Below are 27,958 nucleotides of genomic sequence, written 5' to 3' on the forward strand. Positions count from 1 at the left end.
CCGCAGGTGAAAGATTGTGCCACCTCACTGTCCGAAACATCCTCTTAAACAATTCATTCACCTGTGATGACGCGTGATATGAATGGTGCAATGTTATAAATGTTATAACCTTCAATGTCCACAGAATTTCTGCATCTATCACAAGTTCATGCTTCTTGCATGCATCCATCAAGTTTGACGACTGCGATGGCAGTGGCTGTGGTTCGTTCGCTTGGCATTCAGATATCGTCAGGAAGCTCCTTATCATGCAGCTACTCCCGGCGGCTTGCGTGTGCTCTCTATGCTTCGCAATTTTTAGGTGGCTTTTTAGTGCAGACTCCTCCATGGCAGTGATGTCGAAACACTTACAGCAAACTTTGCATTTTACCTTGTGCGGATTTGACATGTCCGGCGCCACTCTCGGTAGTTGTAGTTGTTCAGCCACGACCGCTGAAATTTGCATTTTCCGGGCATTGTTTGCACGCACGTTTACTGGCACACACTATGCTGCAAATGCACAAAATGTCATGATACCACCGTACACGTGCACTAAATCTCGCGATACAACCGCACATACACATGAGTGCTACGTGTGCATAAAATGTCACGATGGAACCGCACACGCACACATAAGCGTTACACGTGCACAAAACGTGGCGATACAACCGCACACGCAAGCGCTAAACCCACAAAAAATGTCACAATGCGACTGTGCAACCGCACACACAGTGGCGGTCATTTGTCTACTCAACTGGAAAGTAACACAGGAAATGGGTGAGAGGAAACGGTGGACAAGCCAGCGTCCTTGTGGCCAGATGTTCACGAGCATCCGGTAGGCACGTGATTACTTGACTTTGTACGAAACTTACACCCTATTTTTAACAAAATCGCAGCGGGAATTCAGGTGGGTTGCAATTATTCAAACACAATCACTGGAAGTTTATTCAAAATAAAAATTGAGGAAATTCAAGGATTTGCAAGGATCTGCAAAAATTCCAGGACTTTCAAGGCCTTGAAAACAATCTTTTCAAGTTCAAGGGTTTTCAAGGTTTCAAGGACCTGCATGAACCCTGGCTGGCACACACACGCATGCCCCATATCAGTGGTCCTACGACACCACATGAAATCCAAACTGGAAACACAGATTATAAGCCCATATGAAAATGTGGCATTGTAAATTTAGGTCATAAGAGTTTTCATCATTGGCAAGCACACAATGTCATTCTTGGAATCGTGGACGTCAAGACACTCCATAGTTTGCTTGCAGATACCATATGTATAGGTAAATCAGCCAATGGACCAAGCATAGTCCAAGTAGTTGCATGGTTAACTGACTGCGTTTTATTGTCTACCAGTGTTCAGTTGGTGCGAAGCTGGTAGTCTCCATTTTGTGTGATGTAGCGAACCCAGGGCAGCGCCTGGTAGCCACTCTTCTCTATAATCTTCAGGTAGCGCACCTGGAGAAAGAACAACAGCAGGTCACATCTTTGTTTTGTTTAGTGTTCCAGGCAAACATCATCATATTGCCATAAATCAAATGTGAAGTGCATATTTTGAGCTAAAAAGAGCGGAAAATGAAGTAAAGAGATTATCATGTGAAGCGTGCAGCAACCACTATAGAAGTACCACAAAGATAAAGGATGACACAAACATCTAAAACACATGTGTTGCCTGTAAGATGTTGCTGTTCATTAATGGATAGCAGAGTTTTAGGTTAGGGGCCCTGAAAGTTTGGGGCCCCAAAGAGCTTTGCGGGTGTTAGCATTGGGGCATGCAGGAGTGAAGAGCTTTAGAATAGGGCTTTGTGTTTGCGGATAGCGTCTTGCGCTTGCAGGACCATTACAGCATCAAAGGAAAGCTATCATAAATAATTAAATAAAGTACACCATTTTATGATAAGAGTAATTTTGATGCTCGAGTTTCCGCATTAAATTACAATTTAGAGGTTATTCTATTAGCAGCAAGCAATTTGTTGTGCTTAGTTTTGAGTAACCAACTTTAGGTGCCTTCACCAGCCAAGCTAAGCCGTGTCAGGCCTACGAGCCATGAAATCGACAATCTAATCCGGAATCAGCGGCGTCTAATGAATCAGTCTTCATAACACATGCTAGGTGAGACAAAGCTATAACCACAGTCAATTCTCCTAGCTTGTGAACTTCACGCATTACCACGAATTGAACCCAGTTTGGTGCTAGGTTAGAGCTGCTGCTTCGATGGGTGCCGTCATGTTTGTTGAAGCAAAGCTTTTGGGTCTCCCGCTAAATCAGTGAAATGGAGTCCCTCACACAAAAACCAAACAGAGCTTGCATCTCGCGCATGCGCAGTGGCTTTGACGCTATCTCTTTGTGGCCCCAAACAATTGGAGCCCCTCCTCTAAAACTCTTTAGTACTGCGCTAGCACAGATATAATGTGAGATTTCTAGCTCTCGTTACACTTCAGCATCTAGGAGCAAAACAGAATATCAGTCTAGAATGATAAGGTATGTTTCTAAACTCTACTTTCATTCATTCCGAGGTAACAGGTTGGTTATTAAATGAGAAAATTAACGCTAAGCTCTCATTTTTCCTATTTTTGCTTTGAAACCCAAGTGCTGGTACACAAGTATGAACATCACAAATTTCAATGTATTTTTGCATGTTTGGGTCATTGTGGAGTAGGAGAAATTCTTGAAATTTGCTCTGTTCCATCTCTGGTTCCTTTAGAATAAACTGAAGTCCACCTTCTAGCAAAAAATTGAACTATGTCTGAGCAAGCACTGTGAAAATCCATGACGTCACAGCAAGTTAGTCCAGGAGCTTCAAATCAGCACCCGTTGTTGATCTTTGTGTCGCTCCTGACTTATCGAGCATCTTCCCATGGTGAGAGAGGCCTTTTTGGTATTTTGGTAATTCATTTTGGTAATTTATTATTCCCCTTGATATCTCTTTCAATCAAAACTATTATTTCAATAGCGGCACACGTGGGTTCTTTTATTTTTCAGTAGAGATTGCTTTCACTGCATCAAATAATGATGAGTTTTAGTGCAATCAATATTTGTTACTCTACCAATTCAAGGTGTGGGCAGATATGACAAGCATTTCTGAAGCATCTAAGTAGTTTTTGAAGCGTTTTCAAAAAACACTTAAAACTAAGATTTGGCAAAAAGAGAGCGCACGTGAAGTGAAGAACATTCATGCGGACACTCCTGTGAGAGTTGGCTAATTATGCATGAGCATTGTGCCACTCGCTCACCTCCACGCAGCCCTGTGTCTCTATCAATGTTCTGAAACTTGATCCAACCAGTATAAACGACAGCGCTGCGGTGACACGAACTGTTGCGGACGGCGGCGCAAGGTGAATTGATGACGCAAGCAAACTACTGCCGGTGGTGGTGCCAGGTACGCTGACGACATTCTGATCACTATAAGCCGTTATCGCTATTTAGCGCCTTATCCATCCGCGTCGAGCCATTATTAACCGTGACGAACCATACTCCAGCGGCGGCTGCGTAAAGCGCGGCTGTGCAGACCCTATCTTGAAAGCAATCTGCGATGGGGACAGAGTGCGTCGAGTGCCGATAGCTTTGTGTGCGTTGTGTTCTAGCTGCTTAGCATGAAGGTAAATTCGCTCGCTGCTGCGGGCCCTATCTTAAAAGTGATCATCTTACGTGAAGGATGGACAGACAGGTTTCCTCACTGGGTAGGCATAGAAATGTTTACGCATAAAAAAAAAATAGCAATGTTTACGCATAAAAAAAAATAGCAATAAGCCCTTCAAAGTATGAAAGCGCAACCAAACTGCAATATGGCAGCACGGCATGGTATTCTGCGCTTTCTGCCAAATAGAATATTTGACTCTCAGATCCAGAATCTACTCAAGTCCTGCTAGCAGTAAAATATATCACCATCTCCTTCAGAAAACAAATGGCAACAGCTGCGCTTGCAGTTTTAAAATGACAGATGGTTGGAACAGGGCGCCGTTTTTAAAGTGGTAGAAGCCGCATTTAGTTTTTTAAAAAAGATCGACGTTGCGCATTAATAAAGATTTATTCTTTCTTTTTATGGCGAACTAGCAATTGGGTGCGAAGGGTGCCGGGAACAAAAATGAAGAATTGGAAAGTGCATTTTTCCCACCAAAGTGGTGCCAAACTGAAACTGCCGACGCTAGCTTTAGTGTCCTTAAATTTTGAACATTTTGAAAATCGGTAAACATACTACAATGAACTGCTGATATAATGACCGCCTTACGTGAAACTATCGCAATTATATTAAGCAGACTCGATGGTATATCAGTAATGCACTCGCGCGAGCTCCCAATAATGACTCTTAAATGCATGCATAATTCTATTAACTTTCAGTGAAAGTTCAGAATAGCCACGCATTTGGTATAGTATTCATGTTTGCTGTAACGAGGTTTGACTGAACCTCTTAATACACACTGCAACGAAGAGCTCAGGTTAATGTAGACCATGTGGGGTTTTTGTATTAACAGGAAACGCTGTCTCGTGACGTTCGACCCTTGTGAGCAAAACTGTGGATTTCAATCCTGTCCCTGGCAACTACACTCCACTGAGGTCGGAATGCGAATGCACTACTGCACTGATATTTGGGTGCATACTAGAGACCCTCAGGTGTTCAAAATGAATACAGGGACCTCAGCTGAACTACAGAGACAAAGATAACAACAACAAAAGATAGACACACAAGTAAAAGCACTAGCAGAATGGAACTATTTTCGGAGGCATCTTTCGCGGAAAAGTAATGAAAAAGACTGTTTATTTCTGTGGGAGTAGGATGTCGTTCTCGAATTCATTATGCCGTTCGTGTGAAATTTGAGCCACTTGGTATACATGCAGTGATCTGGTTTCTGTAAATGCAGTGAAAAAACTATGTTTTCCAACACATCCCCCTGATTATCAACAGCCCCTAATGGGCACTTGTGTTTGTCGTCTTTCACACGTGTTCTTTTTTTCATGTCCAGATCTCTTGCGGAGCAATGCTTAATCAATTCTTTCTGCAAAAGGTGTTTCTGAATTTTTTTCATTTCTTGTTGCCAGCGCTTACCCAACATTTGATAATGAAATTAACGATTGTAAATGATCCGAGGAAAGGAGCAAATAAACACACACACACCACACACAAAGCTGTCGGCACAGAGCACCAACGCACTTGAATTAATAGTTATTGGCAATGTAGCAGACGCAACAAGACACTTGGTACAACGAGCACATGAAAGAACAAATTTAACTGAGAGGTTTTACTAGCCAAAACCCCAATCTAATTATGAGATACACCGCAGCTGGGGACCATGAATTATTTCGGCCAGCTGGGCTTCTTTAACGTGCACTCAACGCACGTTACGCAAGCGTTTTTGCATTCCACCCCCATCAGAACGTTCTGGCTGGGATTGAGCCCGTGACTTAGAGCTCAGCGGTGCAATACCACAGCCACTGCTGGGCTATCGCGGCAGGTGCAATGTGCACATAAGTGTGCGCACACATAAGCCGAAGAACAACATGCAGCCAAAGAAAACAACGGGTGCTGACCTGTATACCGGAGGTGGTGAAGTAGGGTATCTCAAACTTGACCTGGATTGGCGCGCGCCCTTCCGTCTCCTCGCTCTCGACGCTGGGAAGGCCAAAGTGTGCCCGCATGAGGTACTCCTTGCCACCCTGCAAGTGGGGAGGCAAAGAGAACACTCACCGAGCTGCTCTTTCCCTCGAGGCAGGTGGAGATGTGTGGCAGCATGCATAGAAAGGCTAACTCCAAGCTCAATGCAGAGAGAAACCTGAGCGACCATCTCAGCTCTACGTTGTAATAGGACATGTGAAATTAAGAGGTGGGCTTCCTCACACAAAAAGAAGTACTGAAAAAGATACTGTGTCTCAGTTTCCTTGCTTTGTTTTTCAGCCTTTTAAGTTGACACATATAAATAACCCCCCAAAAATGTATTTTCTATCTAAATGTGTAAAACACATCAAGAATAAGCATGATCAACAAAAAAGAAAAGAAATCTTGCAGGAAATGTTTTCACCAATAGGAGTAAAGCCCCAGGCAAGAAACAGGAAGTGGGCTTCACCCCAAGCGACCTAAGGTTCCGTTTTCAATTTGTGTGGACTGTTCTCATCATATTTGAACCATAGGTGCGCATTTGATTTGCTTTACATCACATGTCATAAGAAGCCACCAAACAATGACACCAAGGACAACACAGGGGAAATTACTTGTACTAACTGAACTAAAGAAATTATATAAGTTAATGGAATTGAGAGTGGACGAAAAAATTGGCAGTGGCTTAGCTCGGCTATGCCAGGATATACGTAGCGAAAGCTAAGGCACAGCATGTTTAGCCATGGTTAATCTTGATTGCAAGTCCAGGTTAGTCTGGTTGTCTAGCTATGTTGTGGCGTTTAGCCAGTCGTTCAGCGTGCTGTTCGTATGTTCCCTGGGCGATTCGTTTCCTCTTCATCTCATTATGATGTCGATTCCAGGCCTCCTCCTGCTTATCCGAATTGTCGCCCTCCATACTCATGCCTCAACTGTGGTTGCGGCGCACGCAAGCTCTCCTTTTCAATCCTTCGACATGTTATCAGGCATGCGACGCAGCTGACGAAGGGAGCGGAGGCGAGCACGACGACAAACGCAGTGTGACGTCATACCAAACGGCGGTGGTGGAAAGGCGCAGCGCTGCGCAGCAGCGGAACACCTGTGGTTCGGTGCTACTAGTGGCGCATGCGCAGTAGTGACTAGGGAGTGAGAGAGAGAGAAAGATACGCGGCGAGGCGCGCATTGTGACGTGATGTGCCTCCTCAGAGCACGGCCATGGCGAAATCGCAAATTCGCGGCCAGTAAAGCTTGCGCTTTAAAAACGTCAGACGTGTGACACCAGTGCAGCTGGATATCTTGCATTGGTGTGTCTCTTCTGACCTTGCTTTCAAGAGACAGTCAGTAGCATGCCAGACTTTCTTCCTCATCCAGTGTTCTGCTCTAAACCAACAAATGACGCTTGCTGCCTGTCATTCAGTGTTGCCAGAAGACATTTGGTCAGAAACTTCATACTCAATACTGAAACTCTGCAAGAAAAAAAATTTTTTTTTTTTCTGGTACTATGTTGCATGTACGCAACACTTGTCAATAAAGGGTTAGGCGGCTGTCACTCCTCATTTACAGTGTGAAGCCTCAACTCCTCGAGAGTGCCACAAATGAATTACAGTGGAACTTCATTCATTCGAACTCTAAGGAGACTGGAAAATTACTAGAATAAAACGAAGTTTGAACAAAGGAGAGCCCCTTTAAATATTCTGCTCAATAATGTGCGTGATAAAACACAGTCGCTGCTTTTATGTCTCAAAACAGCAACGAACATTCCTTAGGTACTGCCTACAAGGCAGCCCCTTCATCAGCAGCTGTCCAGACAGCGATGGGGCCCGAATAAGATTGTGACATGCAAACAAAGGAGCTCACTTCAAGATGACAACAACCACCTCACCCTGTGGAAGCGGTAACTACCGTGAAGGCCAGTCTCCTGCTCCTTACAACTTGACCGTCGCAGGAAGCCCACTAATTGATGCAAAGGGGCAAACATCGAAGACTTCCATGGGAACAGCGTCGACTTTGGTTTCCCAAATTGCCACATGACTGCCTCGTATGCAAGGCTGATGACGCAACATTGGAGGTGGAATCCCGCTGAACGGTGCAACGCCGTGGGAGGGATTTTGTGAACGATTCAACAATTGGTATTGGCTGAGACACAGTCATCAGATTCCCTAGTCCTAGGGAAGACGACTGTTTTAAAGCGGACACTCTTGGTGCAGTGTGTGTCCTGACATCTGCAGATATGTGTGTCCTGATATGTGCTGATGTGTGCTCAGACACGACGTAGTGAGCTCAGACATTTAAAGTGCTCCTACATGGAGTGGACTTCCACATCTGGCTCCAGTGTAAATAATGTGAATTAAGCCCTTTATCTTTCACTCCTACTCCCGAACATACTCATCCCTGTGCCAGGAGGATCCCTAGCCTAAACGCTACCCCAAGTTGCAACACCGCTCACTAATTTGGAGTCGGTGAAGACTGCTTAAAAGTCCGCGTAAACACAGTCTGAAATGTCGAATTTCGCCAGAAGTCTATATTTCACAAACAGCCAGAAAAGCTTGTCAATGAGTTGGTGCGCACGTGCATGTATGCTTGCATGCGACCTGGTCAGTCTGTATTTTAACTATTGTCATGGCTGTCGCTACATACAGATGAAACTACGGTCTCCAAATGCACCAAACCCCATCTCCTACAACTGAAACCGAGGCAGGCCATGCGGTGATAGCCATATGATTGCAGTTGCAGGTTTCTTCGGAACAACCATTGTCCGATAGTTCCCTCACTCAATTGCCACCCTCTTCGTGGAGACATCGAGAATGGAGCTACTGCCATTTAAAGCTGCTTGATGATTATGACCAATAAAAATTTGTAATAGCAATCAACGAAGTCACTCAAAATCGAGCTTAACATGTAAAAGAAGAAACATGGATGCGTGGAACTTGTGCGATAGACCGTGAATGCGGTCTATTCTAATGCACTCTAATGCAGTCCTACACAACTTGTAGTGTCTTGGATTGTTAGTTTGCGCTGTCGTTTGGGCAGAGTCGGCTATGACTAGACTGAGTGGCGAGACTGTCACTTTCGGGATCAAAGAGGCACTGACAATGCATCAAAATATTGCTTTTCAATAGTCAACTTGGTCAACTTAATCGCCGAAATGGCAAGTGGTCACGCAGGTGAAGCAAGACAGAGTCCGAATTCTCAAGCCGTGTGCGGCAATGTGTCTGAATTTCCTTGAAGCTGTCCAATTTACTGGTCAGCGACTGTACCATCACCAAGACCTAGTGCCTTACCACGTATATTTTTGGAAGCACTGTCTCAGTAATTAAGGATCCAATATGGGCAAGTGCAGGTAATTCAAGCTGGGAATGCAAAGGGAAGGATAATCACATTAGTATGACCTGTGCACTATGTGCCCATCAGATAACGCTACAGACTTTAGCACTGGTCATTTGCTGGCGATCTTGAGCTGAACTCTTTACTGGATCGTTAATTTGCTTACTCACTCAAGCCTGGAATGCAATGACAGTATGCTAAAATGCTGCTCATGCAGCACTTTATACTCCAGTTTCGTGGAGATGAACCGAGTGCGCTAGGGGCCTAATACATCACATAAAGCTAAAAGGCTCAATTTCAACTTTGGCCTTTGGCCCACATTTGTCCAAAAGGCTGTCGGTCTGTCAGAGCAGAGACATTTGGTTTGAAATAGCCGTAGCGTGGTTCTAGGAATTTGAATTTGCAAGAGTTTTACCCTATTCAGAGAGCTGTGATCTTTGCCCGGACAAACAGACCATTTCGAATTAGCCGTCCATTCGGATCAAGAGATCTCGAATTGCCAAGACTTCATCATAGTCGCGAGTCGTTCAAAACGCACTTCAAATGCAGCATGGCTTCAAACGTGAAAAAGGAGGCTATTCACTTTGCCTGGTTGGTACACTCTGTCTATTTAGGCCCAGCCGAAACAGCTCAAAATTCGTTCTACGTGATTGTGGCATAGCCTACTACAATCCTTTTTCATGTGGATACAATCACGGGGGGCGGACGGGTCGCTGCCTGAACAGTCGACTTCCGTTACTTCGACCCTGAGGGGAGCGACAAATTCGATCTAATTATCCGGTGCGTCCAATTAAACAAGATGCAGAAAAAACACCAAACATGCTGCTGATTCATTTGGCAGTATTTTCCAGATTCTAACACACCCCTGAACCAAATGTGCACCCACTTTCTGTGTGTCCAAAGTAGGAAACTAACAGAAATTTTAGGGGTCCTGAAATACGTTTTATCAAAGTCGAGAAATGGCAGTTGAAGTTAAACTAGGCTATGTTAGAAATACTTTGCAGCAAAAACAAATTATAAGAAGCCAACAAACAAAGATGCCAAGGACAGCATGGGGGAAATTACCTGCACTTATTATTTGAATTAACGAATTGATAAATTAATGGGAATTAGAGTGGACAAAAAGAAATGCCCACAGGCGGGGCACAAACCCACGTTTTCGCATACAGTGCGATGCTCTTACCAATTGAGCTACCGTGGCGTCGTTTTCCCATCCATTTTCTAAGGTATTTATGTTTATCTGCAAGAAAGCATTGTCAAGTGCTGTCAATAGGCCAATACAAAGTGGTCTCTGCCAAGGTGTCCAACCAGGGGTGGCCAGAAATGAGCAAGTGTTTGTGTTGTCTGACCTTAAGTTTCACATGGTTTGAGGCTAGCCGAGTGCTCAAAACTAATCGAAATCAATATAAGACCAAAAGGCTACAACACTGATAAGAAGGGTGGCAAAATGCGAGAGTTGGCTTCTTCTGGAAGTACATAATTCTTATCGAAATTCGTAAGCAGGTTTTCGCTTACTTCAGCCTGTTTGTTAAACTGTGTCAATAAATATACACAGTAGCAGTAGAAAGAAGCAGACTGATCCAAACGTCCTTCTTGACTGATGGTGGCTTATCAGCCAATAGAAGCTGTCTATGAAAATCTTACATATGACTACGTATACAAGCTGCCCGCAGCCTCAAAGCAGGTGAGGAGAGGGCCTCGTTTGAAAAGAGAGTATTTGATAGAAAGGCGACTTCACATTCCGTTTGTGAGCTCTACTTATTGTGCACGACTACAAAATGTGGCTGAAGGTGTTCACAGCAGCGTATGCTAGTATTCGCCGACCGCAGTGTTTCACCAAGCCCGAGGGGTGGTTCATGACCCCCGATGCAGGATGTTCCTAAAAGCTCCTAAACAACACACAAATTTAATGCACAACCGATTTTTAGCAAGAAAAATGGGTAAGGGTCGTATATGTGTTGCTCAATGGTGGTCGGTATCCTACAATACTGTATCCTACAATAGTATCCTACAATTATCCAGTGAAAGTCAATTTTAGGATCAAAATAACAAAAGTTAGGGCCCACATAAATGCCTGGGTGCCAACCAGGATCGAATTAACCAGAGTCGAATTAACGGATCTCTATTGTACTTAGAAGTCCAGAAAAGGTACATACGGGAAAGGATTTGACGCTCCAGATGACAGCATTTTGCTCAGGTGCATATTTTACATTGCCCACAGTTGTCTTGAACTTGGGCGTGTCTGCGTCGTGTGGCACCGGGATCACAATCTCCACGTTGTTAGCAGTAGACCGCCGCTTGAATTGACTCTTGGCCTGCACAGTCGAAGACCGACCAAGATGTTAGCTGCGGTTATGTCATGCCTCAGAGTGAACATAAATAATTATAAATATGAATCAAAATATTCTAAGCTCATGACAGCCATATGATATGGGCCTGCTGAAGAAACAGTGCACGTAAACAATGAGAAGAATAAGAGAAATTGAGGTGCTCAACTTTTAATAGAAAAAAGGTCAAACAGAAAAGTTCAAGTTTGATTTGTATTCGAAGCGAACGGTAACTCTAGTCAAATTATTCTGGTCAACTAAGAGGCGTTTTGGACACCACTTATTCGAAACTTAGATAATCGGAAAACTCAGTCACTGGCATGGTGGCTTTGTCTCTGGTTAAAACACGTTGGCGGGCTAGTTGGTTAGAATCCACAGTAGAGTGTATAAGCGCGACTGGACGAGGACGTAGAAAGGCTGTGTATCTGTTTCTTTCTACGTCCTCGTTCAGTCGCGCTTATACACTCTACCATGGGTTCGTCTCTGGCTTGTTTTGTCTAGAAACTGGGTCAATGGCAAGGTGATTGGTTCACCAAAATTGAAACTGTTCATTGAACATTATTTAAAATTGATGTTCATTCGTTTCAAATAATTAAAAAATTCCTAATACTATTCAAATTCAATCTGGAGCAAATATTGAATAGAATAATATCCTATAGATTATTCGAAAATATTAATCTTCACAAGAGCCTAACTATTTAGTTACAATGATGACATGAAGACAACAGACACTGAAGCTTAGGAAAGCATAGGTGATTTTTAACCATGCTTCTTAATTTGAAATTAGAAATACTAAGTAAATGGAAAATTAAAGTGTTTGAAAAGACAGCTTTATGTTGGCAGGAGTCAAACCCACCTGTGCAATGTAAGCGTGATGCTCTATTAGGTGAGCTACAGAAGTGACTTTCCCCAGTCTACTTTCTCGGGTATTTGGGTAGGCATACAAGATCCGAATCTGGGCGTATTAGCCTGTACCATAGCCCGTACCACTCACAGCTGCGGTGCCCCCCCCCCCCTCCCCACCCCCAGACGGGCAACACCTTTTTTCAACAGCAGACATCAAACAGTATGTGAACACGGAAAAATATGAGAAGTATCACACAGTTGTACTGTGTGTATTAGTGTTGTATGTCAGGCCATGAGAAATTAATTGGTGCCTTCCTTTGCTGTTTGCCAGCAATTTAGACTCGTGACCATGTCTTGTAAACAAGCTAACCATAGCCGTAATTAACAAAACAATCTTTTTTTTTTTTTACATTCACAGGCCTGCCTACAGGTCGCAAAATAATGTGCTTATTTAAGTATACTGCAATCTTGGAGCATCAGCAGTGTTGTGTTCCCTTTTCATCCAAATGCCGCTGCTGAAGCCAGCAGCTGAAACTGACCTTGTGCTCAGCAGCGTAATCCTGTAGCGACTAAGACACTTCGCAGGGTGCAAATACATGCCTAATCTAACATTTGCTAGACATGGCAAAAATGTGCTATTACTATAACACTGGTAATGAGGAGGCAGAGACAGCATACCAACCTTGACCATGTACTCCACTCGGCTATGGGCGTGGCGTTCGATCACAGACTCGATCCAGATGAGCGGTTTCACCTGGACATCCATACAACATGGGCAGGCTAGGCACAGGACAAAGTGAAGCATTGCACAACATTTGCCGCGAAAATTGCCTAACGCATTCACTGCTGCAGGACTTCTTTAAAGTCTCGATTCCTGTGCGTTATGACCCACTGGTGAGTCAACAGGGAGCTGTGCTCAAGGTGCAGAGAGATGGCGCTAGGGCGCATCAAACCAGAGGCAACAAGTTTTTTTTCCTCTCCAGTGATTTCTAGCAATGACGTCGCTTGAGCACTACAGGAAAGCCATGCACCGCCGTGACCCACCCAAAACCCACGTCACAGTGAACAAGTTAAAGAAGTGAAAGGACATGAAAAAAGACATACACAAGCACGAACTAGAGCAGCAGCAAAATGGTAGAGCATCCGCCTCATATGCAGGAGATACTAGGCTCGAATCTTTATGCCACCGGGAACACATTTTTTTTTCTAGTGGGTAGAGATGTACTCCGACCTGGCACTCGATTGTTTATATGGGTTCTCGCCTTAAAAGGGGGCCCTATAGAGACATGTGAAAGTCTCTGGACCTGTTTTACGTTGGACCTGCTTGTCTCTGTTTTACGTTAGGACCTGCTGCCGCAAGGTCCTAACGGTAAAATAGGTACAAGCACACTCTCGGCCTGGTGGCCAGCAACTATGGGAGTCCCAGACGGATGGAAAGGACACCCACCCATAGGGAAGTGGGCGGCACGGGAGTGGCAGATTCCTTTTCGAGTTGTTTGGTGTTTTGTTTGTCTTGGTTCTTCCACAACTAGCATAGCGGTCTGTACGAACCTCTCCCAAGTATTGCACCGCTGGAAAGCCGGAGGCCTAGCTGGGGATTGCTTGTGCTATTTGTCTTACAAACTGGTGGGTATCAAACCATACACTTCCTGCAGCTGAGCTGGGTGCTAACACACACATGCGCCTAACTGTTCCTTAGAATGTCATGCCAACAAAGGCTGGACGTCCACACCTATTAAAGAAGCAGTGATTGTAAATTTTTGCCTCATTTTCATTTCTTTACTGTATAGCTGTTCACGCAGTAAATACGCCATGGAGCCACAATTCCCCGAGAGCTACTAATACAATGCAGTACCTTTTAGTAGGACTAGTTCAAAATGTGTGCCAAAAATGTGACTGTTTTTGCATTCCACCTTCATCGGAATGAAGCCGCCTAGTTACATATCAAGTAATATCAAGTATACTCCAAAAGTAATCTCCAAATCTACATTAAATCAATGTTAACCTTTAGCAACCCTTACAAGCTCCTTTGAACAGATGGACAAATGACTCACATGGGTGTTGAGCCGGTACGACATGAGCTCGAACTCGCCGTCCGGTGGAATGAAGGAGATGGTGCGGTCGTTCTCAAAGCGTGACAGTCGCACGCACTGGTGGAACTTGACGTCTTCCAGCTCCACCGACTTGCTCTTGCCCCCTGGGCAGATGAAGCGAGTCATTCGCAATTGCTGGAGAGCACACCTTAATTAGACCACTGCTGCTACAGTCTCACAGCAAGTTTTTTACTTGGGCTGATCAGTTGGGTTCTATTGATTCAGAACTATCGACAGTACTATCCATACTGCTGACCATAGGTCGGCAGAATAGATGGATACACACTAACCGATACCTTGCAGGCTGTGTACTCAATCGTGCCCTTTGGCACTCACTGACATTCTTACCTACGTTCAATTATACTCACCAGTACTCATTCACGTTTATAGTTGTTTCCTTTCACAATTACCAGAGGCCACTCACACTGATACTTACGTTCCCTCCCACTCACCGGCACTCACATACACACTCATGTAAACTCACACTTTGCCAACTGCCAGTCACGTTCCTACTCACATACACTGAAACTCCCTGCTAATGACTTTCATTTATACTCACGTTAAACAAGCACTCACTCTTGTGCAAGCTTGCGTCAATTTACACCCTTCGTCGCTTATGCTCTATCATCTCACATTTGTGAAATCAGTGTGAAGCAAGTATGAGTCGGTGTACTCATAAGTGAGCATGCTGACTGATATTTTAATTGCTACCAAACTATCGATGGCAAAGCAACTACTGATAGTACTGCCAAGAGCACAGAACCACACAACATACTGCGCATAATCACCGCAACATAAACATGGCAATGTTTTCCTGCATGTCGAAAGCCACATGCTATGCAGACTGTGGTAATGATCATAACGCTCTGCTTTTCCACAGTGCACACAGCACCAAACATTGAAGATGGGAACCCCTCCGTACTACAGGAACGAAGTTTTTGCAAGGTATAGAGTTCCATGACGGCAGTGAAAATTCATGTGACATAGTTCACCAGTGCCTGGAGTTTTGGCCACGGTTAAGGAATAGCAACTCCCTAGAGAGAGAGAGAGAATGGAATTTATTGACGGTAAAGACAGAGAGGTCGACATGAGCTAGTGCGCTCTAGTCTGCTACTCTGCACTGGGGAAGAGGGAAGGGGAGTGAAAATACTGGGATGGATGAGGATGATAACAGAAGTGGTGAGTGCTTATGTACATGAGACAGTTGCCTTGCTAGAGCCGCTCGTCGAGCTTGGTGTCCTGCAGAAACTTGAACAACACTTTAGTTGCACGCATTGAAGTTGCAGTGTCAGGCCATGGGCCGAGGATAGCTTCCTCCGACAGTGGTTGCTTGCCAACACTGGCTAGGAAACCTTCTGACGTTTTTCGATCCAGAATATATGCTGGGCAGTCGCACAGTATGTGTTCCAGTGTTTCAGGCACCTGGCAGTGTTCACAATCAGGACTGTTCGATTGGCCGATGATGTGCGCATAGCGATGGGTGAAAGCAACACCCTGCCCAATCCTGTGTGGCAATGACGTTTTGCTTCGTGTAAGCATCGGGGGCAAACAGAATTTACCGCCTGGGTCGATCATATGTAGGCGTCTGTGAATGTTGTCACTGTGGACTCTGTATGCCTTTGTAAGGTCCTGCATTAGTGCCTCGATCATGGAGTTGGTGTCAGGTCGCAAGTAGGCAATCCGCGCTTCATCAGAGGAAGAGAAGGCCGATCTTGCCTCACTGTCAGTGAGTTCATTGCCAATCACACCACGACTAGGCACCCATTGAAAGGTGATCACGTGGCCACTTAATTCGGCACTGTGATGAAGTTCGGCAATTTCCAGCACGAGCAGGTGGTATGGTCCTTTCTTTAAAAAGCATTTTGGTGCCTGTAGCGCTGATTTGGCATCGCACAATACCGTCCATTTATGAGGTGTCTGTGTTCTCATAAAACGGACAGACTCCCGTATTCCCACAAGTTCCACAGCCGTAGATGTCGATTTGTGATCTAATCAAAATCTTCGAGTAATTCCAAGTTGTGGGATGACAAATGCGGCCGTTGTGATAGATGGCGTGACTGAACCATCGGTATACACTTGTACAGTCCCACCATATAATGTAAATATATGGGACAGGGTGAGCTGTTTCAAGCCAATGGAGAACAAGTGGGATTTCTTTATAATTAAGGGTATCTGAAGCCTCACTAGTGGTCTTGGCAATGTCCATGGAGGTGTCTCGGGGATGTTGGTGGCAAGGAACCTGAAAGGCATATTGTTTGCGTGATGTGCAATTGCTTTAGAAAAACCACAGTCAAGGTTGGTTCTTGGAAGTGTTGACAGAGGATGGTGTGAGTGTCTGGTCAGCAGGTGAAGATGGACTCGGCACAGGCTCACAAGACCTGTATGTGTCGATTGGACAAGCCCGTGCTTCCGCTATTGTGCCCTTAGTTGACGTGCAGCGCGGCAAGCCAAGGCATAGCCGCTGTGCTTGTGCCCGAAGGCTCTCCAGCGTGCGTATACAAGATGATCCCATGTTAGATAGCACAGGCATGCTGTAGCATATGTAGCCCACAGAAAGTGCATCCTTAGAAGCAACTCCCTAGCATTATATGAAGGCCAAGCCAAAGCTCCACTCTCCGAAGTGACTGAAGTAGTATATTGATGAATGCTTCTGGCATCAGTACTAGCAGAACACATGCTTCTCAGCTGCTGGATACACGTAATTTCGAACAGGAGTGGACTGAAGGGCAAGAAAGCTAACACTAAGTTACAAGCGTAGCTGTTCAATTATGACAAGAAAAAACAAATGTAATGACCACACCGCAATTAATATAGCATTTATCATGTTAAGATTTGAACCCCCTCATACGTCAATTAATTCTGCCCATTTAAATATAGTTTCACCACATTTCTTGCATACTGAGAACTATGAAAGGTGTACAGCTGCAGGAAACACAAGAGTTTTCAAATTTCCAATGAGTTTTGTCAAATTCGCAGAATGCCCACTTCATGCGAGAACTCACTGCAGGAACATCAGATACGAGCATGGTGGAAGAGCACATATGCAGCCACTCGAAAAAGATGCTCCATGTAAAAAATTGACAGAAACATGGAAAGCGAACCCACTACACAACAACATGCTGACACAAGAGCGAGCAGAGCTTGCCTTACTAAAACATTTTACACATATTATCCAGACTTGCAGCACAGGTCCAATCAAAAGTGTTTCAAGATGCATGCTAGACATTTTCATTATTATTTTAATCAGTGCTTTTGTTTATAATGTACTATTTTGGAATGCGTAATTGGGCACACAGCACCCTGGAGGGGTTAAAATAGAGAAGGAAAACTAATTTTGTTGGTTTGGCATAAACGTGGTTAGTTTTGAGTAACTGATAGGCACACTACAGTAGAACCTCGTCTATACCATCCCGTTTCGTACGATTTTACAGCACTAACATTCGCTATTGAGAACACGAAGCATGGCCCCATAGAGTTACGCTTCTTTTTTACCGGTTACGATAAGCATCTTCACTAATCTGTTTCACCGCACGTGAGGCATAGTGCCATTGAAAGTATGCTGCACGCTTTTAATGGGTGATGAGCCAAAAACGCGCTGTCGTTCCTTGCTGCAGGCGGCACGAAGTGAACGTCATGTTTAGCTCTGGCGGCAACGTGGCATCCAGCGTCGCCCACCAGCTCGATTTTGTTTCGGTTTCCCAATGCTGTCTTGAAACAACAACACACGTCTCGGGTAACTAGTGCCGCACGAGCTGGACACGTGTCAGCGTGCCATGCCGCGACGATTCTCGCCGAGTGGGCACGTCGAAACTTCCCGACAACATGCTCCACCCAAAGAAGCTGCTCACCCAGGCCAAATTTAGAGGCGCACGTGTGTAAGCTTGCAGAAGTCGCAAAAATGAAAACGCATGTCTCATGCTGCAACTATTAGCGCGGCGCTTCGCTTTACGTAGATGTCAACGACCGTTCAGTTTGCCAAATTTTCCAGTGGTTTTTGAAGGTACCTTTTTACAGTTAGTACGCTTTTTCTTGTGTTTTTCTTCCCCAAAACGTATGAATGCGGTTCTGCTGTATTTGGAATTCTGACAGCAAGGACAAATTTGCCATACAATTGTTGAAAATATACACACACTGAATGTTACTGATCGGCAGTTCTTGCAAAACTTGTGGTATTAGTGTTAGCCAACGATTACAAAGCTATTGGTAGCACTATCAATCCAACTCTATCAATATTCTATCCATGTCAATCATTGAAAGTGCCACAATACTACTGATGGTACTAGTTATAGTTTCTTGATAAAGACTACGACGGTGCTATTGATACTATCAGTAGGTTTAAAAGAAAACTAATGTTGGTCAATTTGATAGTTTTACATCACTTTTTGCTTCTTACCACCACACATTTCTTTTATTAATGAAAAGGCCCTGAATGTGATGAAAGAGCAACCTACGTACCACAACCTACCTTTTGCACTCTAAAGGAACGTAATAAGACGAATTACCTACCACAAAAGTGCTTGGTACGAGGCAAACGATGCTTTGCATTAGAAGCTTTCTTTAAATAATGACACCGTCTTGAATAAGAAAGAGAACTGAATTATAGAAGATGGTGCCGAGAATCTTTCTACTCACGTCCTGTGCTCTCAAAAAGGACCTTGTCATTGAGGCCCAGGCGAAGCTCCGGCATGCCCGAGAGGTAGACACGCATCTTGATGCAGCCCACAATCTCGCTACGGAGCACGCTGCCACCGGCGTTGGCAAGCAGGTTGACTGACTCGATGACGTCAAGGAAGACCTCATTCTTGCGGTAGCGGACGCCTTCCGATCGCCAGGAGACGGCGTTCGTAACAGCCATGGGCAGCCGCGGCTGCAGCTCCATCTTGTGGCTCTCCTGGGTGATGAACTCCTGCAGGATCTTGCCGTCGGTGGTCTGCGGGTAGCCAAAGTCCATCAGCTCGTCCAGCAGCTCGTAGATTATGACGAAGTTGTCCCGGATGCTCTCTTCCTCCAGCTCCTTGAAGTACTCGCTGAACACCTGAATGCATCACGGGCAGCAAGACATATAGATTACATGCTGTAGACTTGACACAAATACAAGCAGAGTGGGCACAAAAAACACCAACAATACTGCAGACAGCTTACACAGTGTGATTATATGTTACAAGTGGTACATTGTTCACTCTGTTATTGCACTTGGAAAAGAAGTACTTCTCCTACACTGTGCCACATGATTTCATGCAAGAAATGTGTAAATATGTGCGAAAAAGCACATTTTGCTTCAGTTTGTATTGTGTATGCAAACGCAAAAAGAAAAAATAAAGGCACTGTATACTACTACTTACAAATACTACAAGGCATGTGACATACGGAGCATCGTTAGCATGTTCATAGTAAGCCTGGTGATGCAGCCATACACACAATGCACACTTAATAACAGTGCATAAAAAAAATTACTTTTATTTTCCTGTTTTACATTTCAACCTTACATTCTGAAAATTCCAATTCAACACCCCATGTAAGTGTAGAGTTGTTACTATTGTACTTTATGTCTAAAAATATAAATAAAGTGAATTGAATGAGGAATTCGTACTTACAGTAACTATCTTATGAAGGAATGCAAATATAAGAGCGACGTTGGCGTTCTTCTTCGAAGTTGCCACCACTGAAAGAACACCAAGTCAAGGACCACAAGCATGGTTTTTGATTTCTTAACACATTCAAATGAGGAGCTCACACTTCACAGGATAACAAAATGCTATATCATCCACCCTGCGTGCTTTATGGCAACTCGTTGGCTCATATGTGGCATTAGCACACGTGCAAAAATGATATTTCTTACACACTTCAGAGTCTACAATAGCCTCACATGAAGTAGCTAGAAAAAAAATTCACCAATGATTACGATACTCCCTAATGCGAAATTTCAGCGCAGCTCTACACGTGTTTTCATTTAGCAATATACTGAGGCAAAAAACTTCAGTCATGTAGCAGTGCCTGCAATCGTCGAAAATTTTATCTGCGTGTCAAGTGTGTTGGTTTTTATGCATGATTCATCAAAGATTCCAGTGTAAAAACTGGTGTCGCTTGGTTTACAGAAAGTACTACAAGATTCACGTCGCGCATGCAATCAGATTACAAAACAGTCGCAAACCATGGCAACTGAAACAAGCATGAATGAGACCAAACCAAGCAAACCAAACAGGCATATGTGAGAGCTGATGTGAGTACTTGACAATAATACGAAATGAGCGGTCTGGCTGAGACCAGGTACGAGAAGACTAACTACTTTCCTACATTTATTACGAGCTGATAACAAAGAAAGCAAAAAATAACTCCAGGTTGGCCCATCATGCAGGTCAGGTAACTGGTGGCAGCTATCACATCTGCTGTCCTCTCTAGCCAGCTGTTGCACAGCATGCCAGAAAGTCAACAGATGTTAATCTGAAAACCTTTACTTACCAATGCTCCATTAAAAAATTAATTCGTGGGGTTTTACATGCCAAAACCATGATCTGATTATGAGGCATGCCGTAGTGGGAGACATCGAAAATTTGGACCACCTGGGGTTCTTTAAGGTGCACCTAAATCTAAGCACATGGGTGTCTTTCCATTCCACCTCTATCGAAATGCAGCCGCCATGGCCGCGATTCAATCCCGCAATCTCGTGCTTAGCAGCCCAACAACATAGCCACTAAGCAACCACGGCAGGTAGTTTCCTCCAGTAGGAGGTTATGCAAGACATTATGCTTTCAATGCATTCGACAACTATCGTTATGTAAAAGCAAAACTAACATGTACACTTCTGTACAAGACTGTATTATTTTAGCCTTCCGCTTATTCAGTGCCATTGTCATCCACTGCAGGACAAGAGCCCCTCCAAGAGATTTTAAATTACGTCGTTCATGCCATCAACTTAACCAATGCAGTACTCATGTTTCCTAAACCACACCAAGCTGTCTGCGCTCCGTCTTCAGTGCAAAAAAGGATAGGGCTCGAGCCGGCCAATCAGCAACAAGAACTGGCTGGGTGTTGTTCCAAGAAGGGCACTACTAATCCTTTTGTGAAGCTTTCATCCAGTAAACCTGGTTCTCTCATTCTGGTCGGCTGACGTGGGCCGTAGCATTTATTGCACTGCACCGAGTTCGAGAAACGTAGCAGCAGTAGCCCCATTTGCAGCCTTCAGCTGCACTTCCCTTCCCTTGGCACCAGTTGTTGCTTAAAAGGACCCTAAAGGAAAATATTAAGTTGAGAGCTAGATTGAGGGATTAGGCTTCTGCAATAATAAATTCGTCCTTCAGAGTGAGAACAGAGCATCAACATGTGAGAAAGTGATGAAAATGGGAAATGAAAGTGGCGCCACCTATTTTCTACACCTCTCACGTGACATCAGCACTGACCTATTCACAAGGAGCGGCAGAGAGGGAGGTCGCGTAGGGACTACATCAATTCGTCCACTATGGAGTGGGCAATAAAAATCATGGAGCAGCAGTGGAATTGGTGGCAATTTTCCATGCAACTGTCTTATATTGGCACACAGATGATGGTGACATTCTTTTAGATGAATAATGTAGCGATCTAACTTGGCTTAATATTTTCCTTGAGTGTCCCCCTAAATACAAAACAGGTTATCTGTTCAATGCACTGCACGACATGCACAACTCTTTTATAACCTAATCTAGAACTTCCTGTACATTTGAGAGTGATGAATGAGTGTTGTCTGCCAAGAGTATTGTCCTACAAAGAAATTCTTCAGCAACAGCAGTTTGGACGAGGGCACCAGCGAAATTTTCGGGGCCAGCCTCGTGGCCAGACAAAAGGATACAGTAGAGGTTGTTGTGCTTGATGTACATGAAGGCGATGTCCGAGTGCCGGAGGATAGGCGTCACGCAGCCTTCCTCTTCCTTCTCCATGAGCAGAGTCATGAACTTGTCGATGCAGGTCATGTCTATGTCTCCACGGTAGTTGCGCGATATCAGCACCTGTGCACAACGGAATACAACAACAGTTGTCACAGTTGGCCAAGAGACCCAAGGCTCAGGCCCACTATAGTGTGTTGTACAAGAATCGGATGGCTTATTCTAAATGACAACTACAAATAAACTTCCAGGACTGATAAAAACTGAGCAGTGAGGAAAGGTGAAATTGCATGATAACATCAAAAGAACAGCAAGAATAATAAAATAAGTAAGCATAGCACTAACTGTAAGGCTACACAGAGAAACGAAGAAAGCAGATGCAAATTTTAACAGGGTATTAGGTCGGACTCGATAAGGAAGTTGTTCACAAAGGATAGGTTGGAAAAGATGACGTTTGTCAAGCCAATTCTAGGCACCTGTGGATCCTTGTCAGACTATGATGTCGGTTGCGAAGAATAATGTTTTAATAAAAGGACGTGAATGCAAAGGTGTGTAGCCAGTGTAGCTTGCCATTTGCAGGAAGTGGTAAGCACGAAGGCTCAGCGAGAGGCACCTGGTGCATAGTCTCAGTTGCCATGGCATTTGGCTGCCACAGGATAGCTAGCAGATTTAGCTACCAGCCATTGCAGCGTACGTACAAAGGGGTGGAAAGCAGAAATGCTCATGTAACGAGATGTGGATACAAGTTAAAGAAACCCAGGGAGCCAAAATTATTAGAGCAGCCTTCAATAAGTCCAACTTCCAGCTTTTTAGATGAAACAAACAAATAATCAAACAGAACCTTTATTAACTGACTAAATTGGTTTCTTCCCATCTTTGTTAATGCAGTGACTTCAGACCATTTAATGTAAACTAAGAAATGTGTATTCTTCCTGAAAGCAGCTTTTAGCTAAAAAGAGTTGATTGTTTAAGTGCTTCAAGTTGTCATTTGCTTTGTCCTCACTGTGCCATCTGCTAGCATTTTGGCATGCTCAGATGGTGCAGTGGCCGGCCTGAAATGACAGCGGTGTCCAGTTCAAACCCTGAACTAGTAACAGTGTACTTGCGTTTTGCACAACTAACTTTCCGCATCAAGGTGCAAATTCTCAGTCACATCCCAAAGCCACAGTTTGAACGTGAGGAACACTGTGCTTCGGAGAGGTTGCAGTGCTTCAGGGAGGTTGCAAACTAATTTTGACCACATCGGCTTGTGCAACATAAGCCACGGACCCTTTTCATAATTGTAAAGCTGGATTTCTTATGAGGCAGTTTGCCATGCTAATGGCAGTGCAGTTATTTTTTGCAATTTGTGTGTACGAACATAGTTTGCTTCTCCAATGTCGTGGAAAATGTAGGCATGACTATCATGATGAAACTGTGCATAAACGACCAGAAATATGATGTGTCAGGTCATATTTCCATCATTTTCATCATGAAAGTCATGCCTACATTTTTCATATAACTAATGGTGCCACAGATTGTCGCACCATTAGTTCGCCAAATGCACGATGCAGAGAAGCACACTTGAAAACAAGAAAAAGGGTCTTTCACACATAAATTTCGGCATTTCGCTCTCATCACATATCCCCTGTGCTCTGCAGTTAGTGGTGGAATGCCACAGTTGATGAGCCAGTTTATTTTGTTCAAATACATAGGTCAAATGAACTAATAACATACACTTTCTATGTGAAAATGTCAAAACGGGGTTAGCCCAATTGATAAGAAAGCTGTGCAAAGTGACTCGAGAAACATGCACCCGAGTTCATGGAAATAAAAACCATACATTATGAAATAATAAGTTAAGCATGTCACCCCTAGTAGAAAAGGATTGGAAAAACAATCACTTTGTTTAGAAAGGAGGATCATGTTAGATGCAGAACAGTGAACATATTTTACATGGATAGGAAAGGTGACATGCAACTGTCACACATCTGCCATTCCAACTTACGACGAAAGCGTTATTGATAAAGAATTATAAAAAAATCCTGCTTGTAAAGAATGCTTTACAAGAAATCCTTAGTAAGTTGGTGTAAATTGAAATCAATTTAAACATTTCCATTGGAATTCTTTAACTAGCAACATCATGCACCAATGGAAATGACTGAACTTTGTTTGTCAGGTTTGACAATTTTCGGTAGATTGGGCAGTCTGGAAAATAAAACTTCGACTGGAGGTATCATTGAAACTAGCGTTCGGTGCTCCTAGCACTTCTTCAATAAAAAGATGCAAAATTTGTGCTGTGGTCTACTTGGCAACATAAATTTTAAATGACATCAGCAGTGAAGACACAAAAGCTACTCTTGGGTGGTCAATTTTCTGATACGATGTATAGGCTATTTTAGCAATACTAAGTGCTCATGAGTGCTTGTTATTCTGATAATTGCATTCAACTAATATCAAGTGTTCCTTTATTTGTCCCACTGCGTGTAGCTTTTATCCACAGCACTTTCACAGCGTACATACAAATTATTACAGGCAATCCTTCCCGTAGTGTCAGGTTTTCATTCGCGCAAGAGCTGAGCTCACACTCGATTTCAGACCAGCGATCGAAGCTTGACCAGCTTCGTAATCTAGCACATTTTACAGCCTAGAGAATGCTGTAAAGAATGAAGTGCCGGCTGCAATGAGCAAAAACAAATGCTCCTTGTACAACAAGAACTTACCCGTTTTCACATAAGCTTCTGCTTCCCTGAATAGTATGGGCATCAGTATAGATAATATTGATGCCAGCTTATCTTCATAATTTTTTTTGGCATGTTATAACTAACAAAAGTTGTGAAAAAGGAACCTGGTGCATATTTTGTATTTCAGATCTCTTTCTTTTACTCTCGACAATTACACTAAAAATTGCAAACTATTACTTTCATTCATGTTTCTTGAGGTGCTTCTATGAAGTTCCACATAAAAATTATCAAAAATTGTCTGAGCAATCATTATTGCTGTACAGCCATTCAGAACACTAACGATCGGTCTATAATACTGTATCGCAATATATGTAGCAACTACAATGTCTTGAAATAAAATGTTAAAAACATAAACGCAATGACGATGAGAACATTTCTGGCTGTAACGAAAGAGCTAAGTGGGCGCATCTTGCTTCCTTAGTTTACAGTTATTGCTGCTGTTTCATGCATCTACTTTCTTTCAATAAATATAAGCAGAAACTTTCTTAGGTAAACGAGAGATTTACCTACTTGAAGCTCATTATATTCTTGTGAACAAAAGTCACAGTCGGTGCGACTGATGTGTTTTAGCATTCTAAGGCATCACAAGCACTATGACAGAATCTGTAGTGGATAAATACAGATAATTTTGACCACTTCCAGTTCTTTAACGTGCATGCAGATGTCGGCACATGAGCATTCTTACGTTACACCATCATTGAAGTGCGGCCGAAGTGGCAGGGTATAAAACCCGCAACCTGGCGTTTAGCAGCAGAAAGCACAGCCACCGAGTCACAAAGGCAGGTACAGCCAATGTGAGTTTTGTGAATAACTGCACTGAGTGTGGTTCTTGTTCTGTTACCCTATGTTATGCAGTGAGTTTGTTGACAGCTTCTGAACTATGACTCTTGTTCTGTGACAAAGTGGTTCTTCAGTGCCCATCCAAACACCTGGCGTCCTGATAAACCGCTCACACCATACGGAAGGCCCTAACTTGTGCATGCCTCGAGAACATTTAGAAGGTAAATGCTAACACAGCGTGAAGGTTTCGTTTTGATGGTCCTATTACAAGTAAAAGAAATACATGAGTCGACCTACTGCTCTATTTCAAGGGAACATACTCTATTAAGCACTCACTACCAAGCTTGTTACCCTAGAGGTGGTTTCATCCACTTGTGGAATCTCTTTTTAGCTGGCTGTTCTAAACTTAAACGTCACTTTTAAGCATTACTACATCACTTTCTTTCCTCCACCTTTTTTGCTTTATTCACTTTCAGGCTGTTGTCTGGCAAGGGATACGCGCCGGCGCGCTCTGCAGCAACGTGTCTGAATACGGTTCGTGTCTGACGTAGTTCCGAACATACTTCAACAAGACCACGCCCACTGCGTACAGAAAGTGATCGCGCCGCGGTCGTTCCAACATAGCGTAGCGTAGCCAGCTGGCGATGTCGATGATCTAGCCTGTGTGTAGGGCAGGAAAGCCCGCAGTGGCTCGCTTCCTGTGCTGCCGCGGTGGTCCAGCGAAAGCTTGCATCGAGAACGCCGCCACCAAGAATCTGCTGAGCGCTTACCTTGCCCTTCAGGTCCAGTATGTAAATGGCTGAAGCAGACATGGTGCCGGATTATCTGCAACGGCGAAAGATAAACAGGAAAATGCGATGTAGAACAAGAACCGAGTGCAACGGAATGCAATGCGAAAGCGAACAGCCGGCGCCGTCGCGCGACTGCAATCGTGAGTTCAGACCTGGGGCGACTTCACACCGTTAGCCCGGGCGATTAATCGCGCGAACACTAACACCGGCGCAGCGGCTGGCGGTGCTGTGTTGAGCGGAACTGACAGCAAATCGCGGCCTTGAGTAGCCGGGACACGAAGCATCGTAAACGGCCGGCCCCGGAATCGATACGTACCGCTGGCGATGACCCGAGGAAGCAATCAAGTCGGCCCCTTGGTCGCAGGCCCTTCGCGGTGGCCCGCCGAATATGTGCTACACTTCTCAAACCGCACTCATATCAGAAAAACCAGACGCAGAACGGACGGGACACTCAAACAGGGCATTAACGGAACCACGAAATCTGCCAGCCGCTGCCAAAGGAGTCCGGCAAGTACCGCTGGAAGATACTTGACTGAGTGGCTTGACTTGACTTCGAACGCTGCCTGTTTCGTTATCAACGTTCTTGATCGGTCTTTACTAGTCTTTACGTAGTTAGGTTAGTTAAAACAAAGCTTTATGGGAAGTTTATACGTGTACTGCAATAATTAAAATATTATTTCATGTAAGGTAATACTTTTTATTTTTCTTTAACAGTGCGGCAACGGCGACAAACAGAGGTACTTATTTCACTACTCAATGCAGAGCATCCAGACTAATACGAAAACTAACGTATGGCATTGCTGGCAGTTTATTGCGTTTATAATTTGCTCTTATGCGCTACTTAACGTAAGGGGGCTAAAATGCAAAACTCTATGACGATTGTAGCGCCATCAAGAGGGGACACCACAGTGGGCGATGCTGAGAAATTGGAACGAGTGTACTGGTTCCAGTTTCGACGCTACGTCTTGCTCGTGTCTCGTAAATGGTGGAACGGCGACATGAACTGCGGGGACACGCATCAGCTGACGCGCTGTTAGGAATGCGTGATGGAAAAAACAAAACAAAAAAAGAATATCTTCGCGTCTCGGTGGGGAAGAAAGCTCATACAGACGCTGCGTTCGGCATGGCGACGCGCGAGCTCGTCGTCGCAACTCGCGCGAGCGGCGGAATCGGCCGGCCCACGCCTCCGCGTGAGGTTTCTCGAGCACAAACAAAAAAACGCGCCGCGGTCTTGGCGGGTAGTAGCAGCGCTAGCCAGCCCCCGCCGCCACCACGAGGGTGTGGGTCGACGGCGGCGACGACGCGACTAGCTGCTGCGTGCTGCGCGCGCGCGCTAGGCTTTTTTGCTCTCGAAGGGTCGGCCAAGTTTATTTAAATGACCGCATAGCAGCGAAGGCGAGGCCAGCGGCGGCGGTGCGACGACAACAGTCGTGCAAAAAGCAAGCGAGTGCACTTGCGCCTTGCCATCAACCGGCGAGTTTTTATCTGTCCACGGAGTCCTCGAGAAACGAAGGCGGCCACCCCGCAAGTGCTGCTTCCCCGAGCATGACCAAGTTTGGAGGATCCTCCCGGCGGTCGTAATTTGTGGTCAGTGCATGTGTTTCCCACTCTTCTGTGCTTGCGCAGCTGGTCTGTGCGTGCGCGCCGCTCGGG

General features: G+C 44.5%; 1 protein-coding gene across 1 annotated transcript; it reads right to left on the reverse strand.

The window, feature by feature from the left end:
• Positions 1-1,297: 1,297 nt before the first annotated feature.
• AP-1mu (adaptor protein complex 1, mu subunit) lies at positions 1,298-26,840 on the reverse strand. The gene is made up of 10 exons (XM_050167665.3): positions 26,622-26,840; positions 26,285-26,339; positions 21,978-22,134; positions 19,750-19,817; positions 18,788-19,190; positions 14,117-14,259; positions 12,745-12,816; positions 11,046-11,204; positions 5,505-5,630; positions 1,298-1,436 (listed from the first exon to the last, which is right to left on the reverse strand). Exons 2-10 carry the CDS (start codon positions 26,324-26,326, stop codon positions 1,338-1,340), a joined length of 1,269 nt encoding a protein of 422 aa, XP_050023622.1. The 5' UTR covers positions 26,327-26,339; positions 26,622-26,840; the 3' UTR covers positions 1,298-1,337.
• Positions 26,841-27,958: the final 1,118 nt, after the last annotated feature.

Source organism: Dermacentor andersoni, chromosome 11 (assembly GCF_023375885.2).
Source record: "Dermacentor andersoni chromosome 11, qqDerAnde1_hic_scaffold, whole genome shotgun sequence".
In the NCBI taxonomy this organism is placed as follows: domain Eukaryota; kingdom Metazoa; phylum Arthropoda; class Arachnida; order Ixodida; family Ixodidae; genus Dermacentor; species Dermacentor andersoni.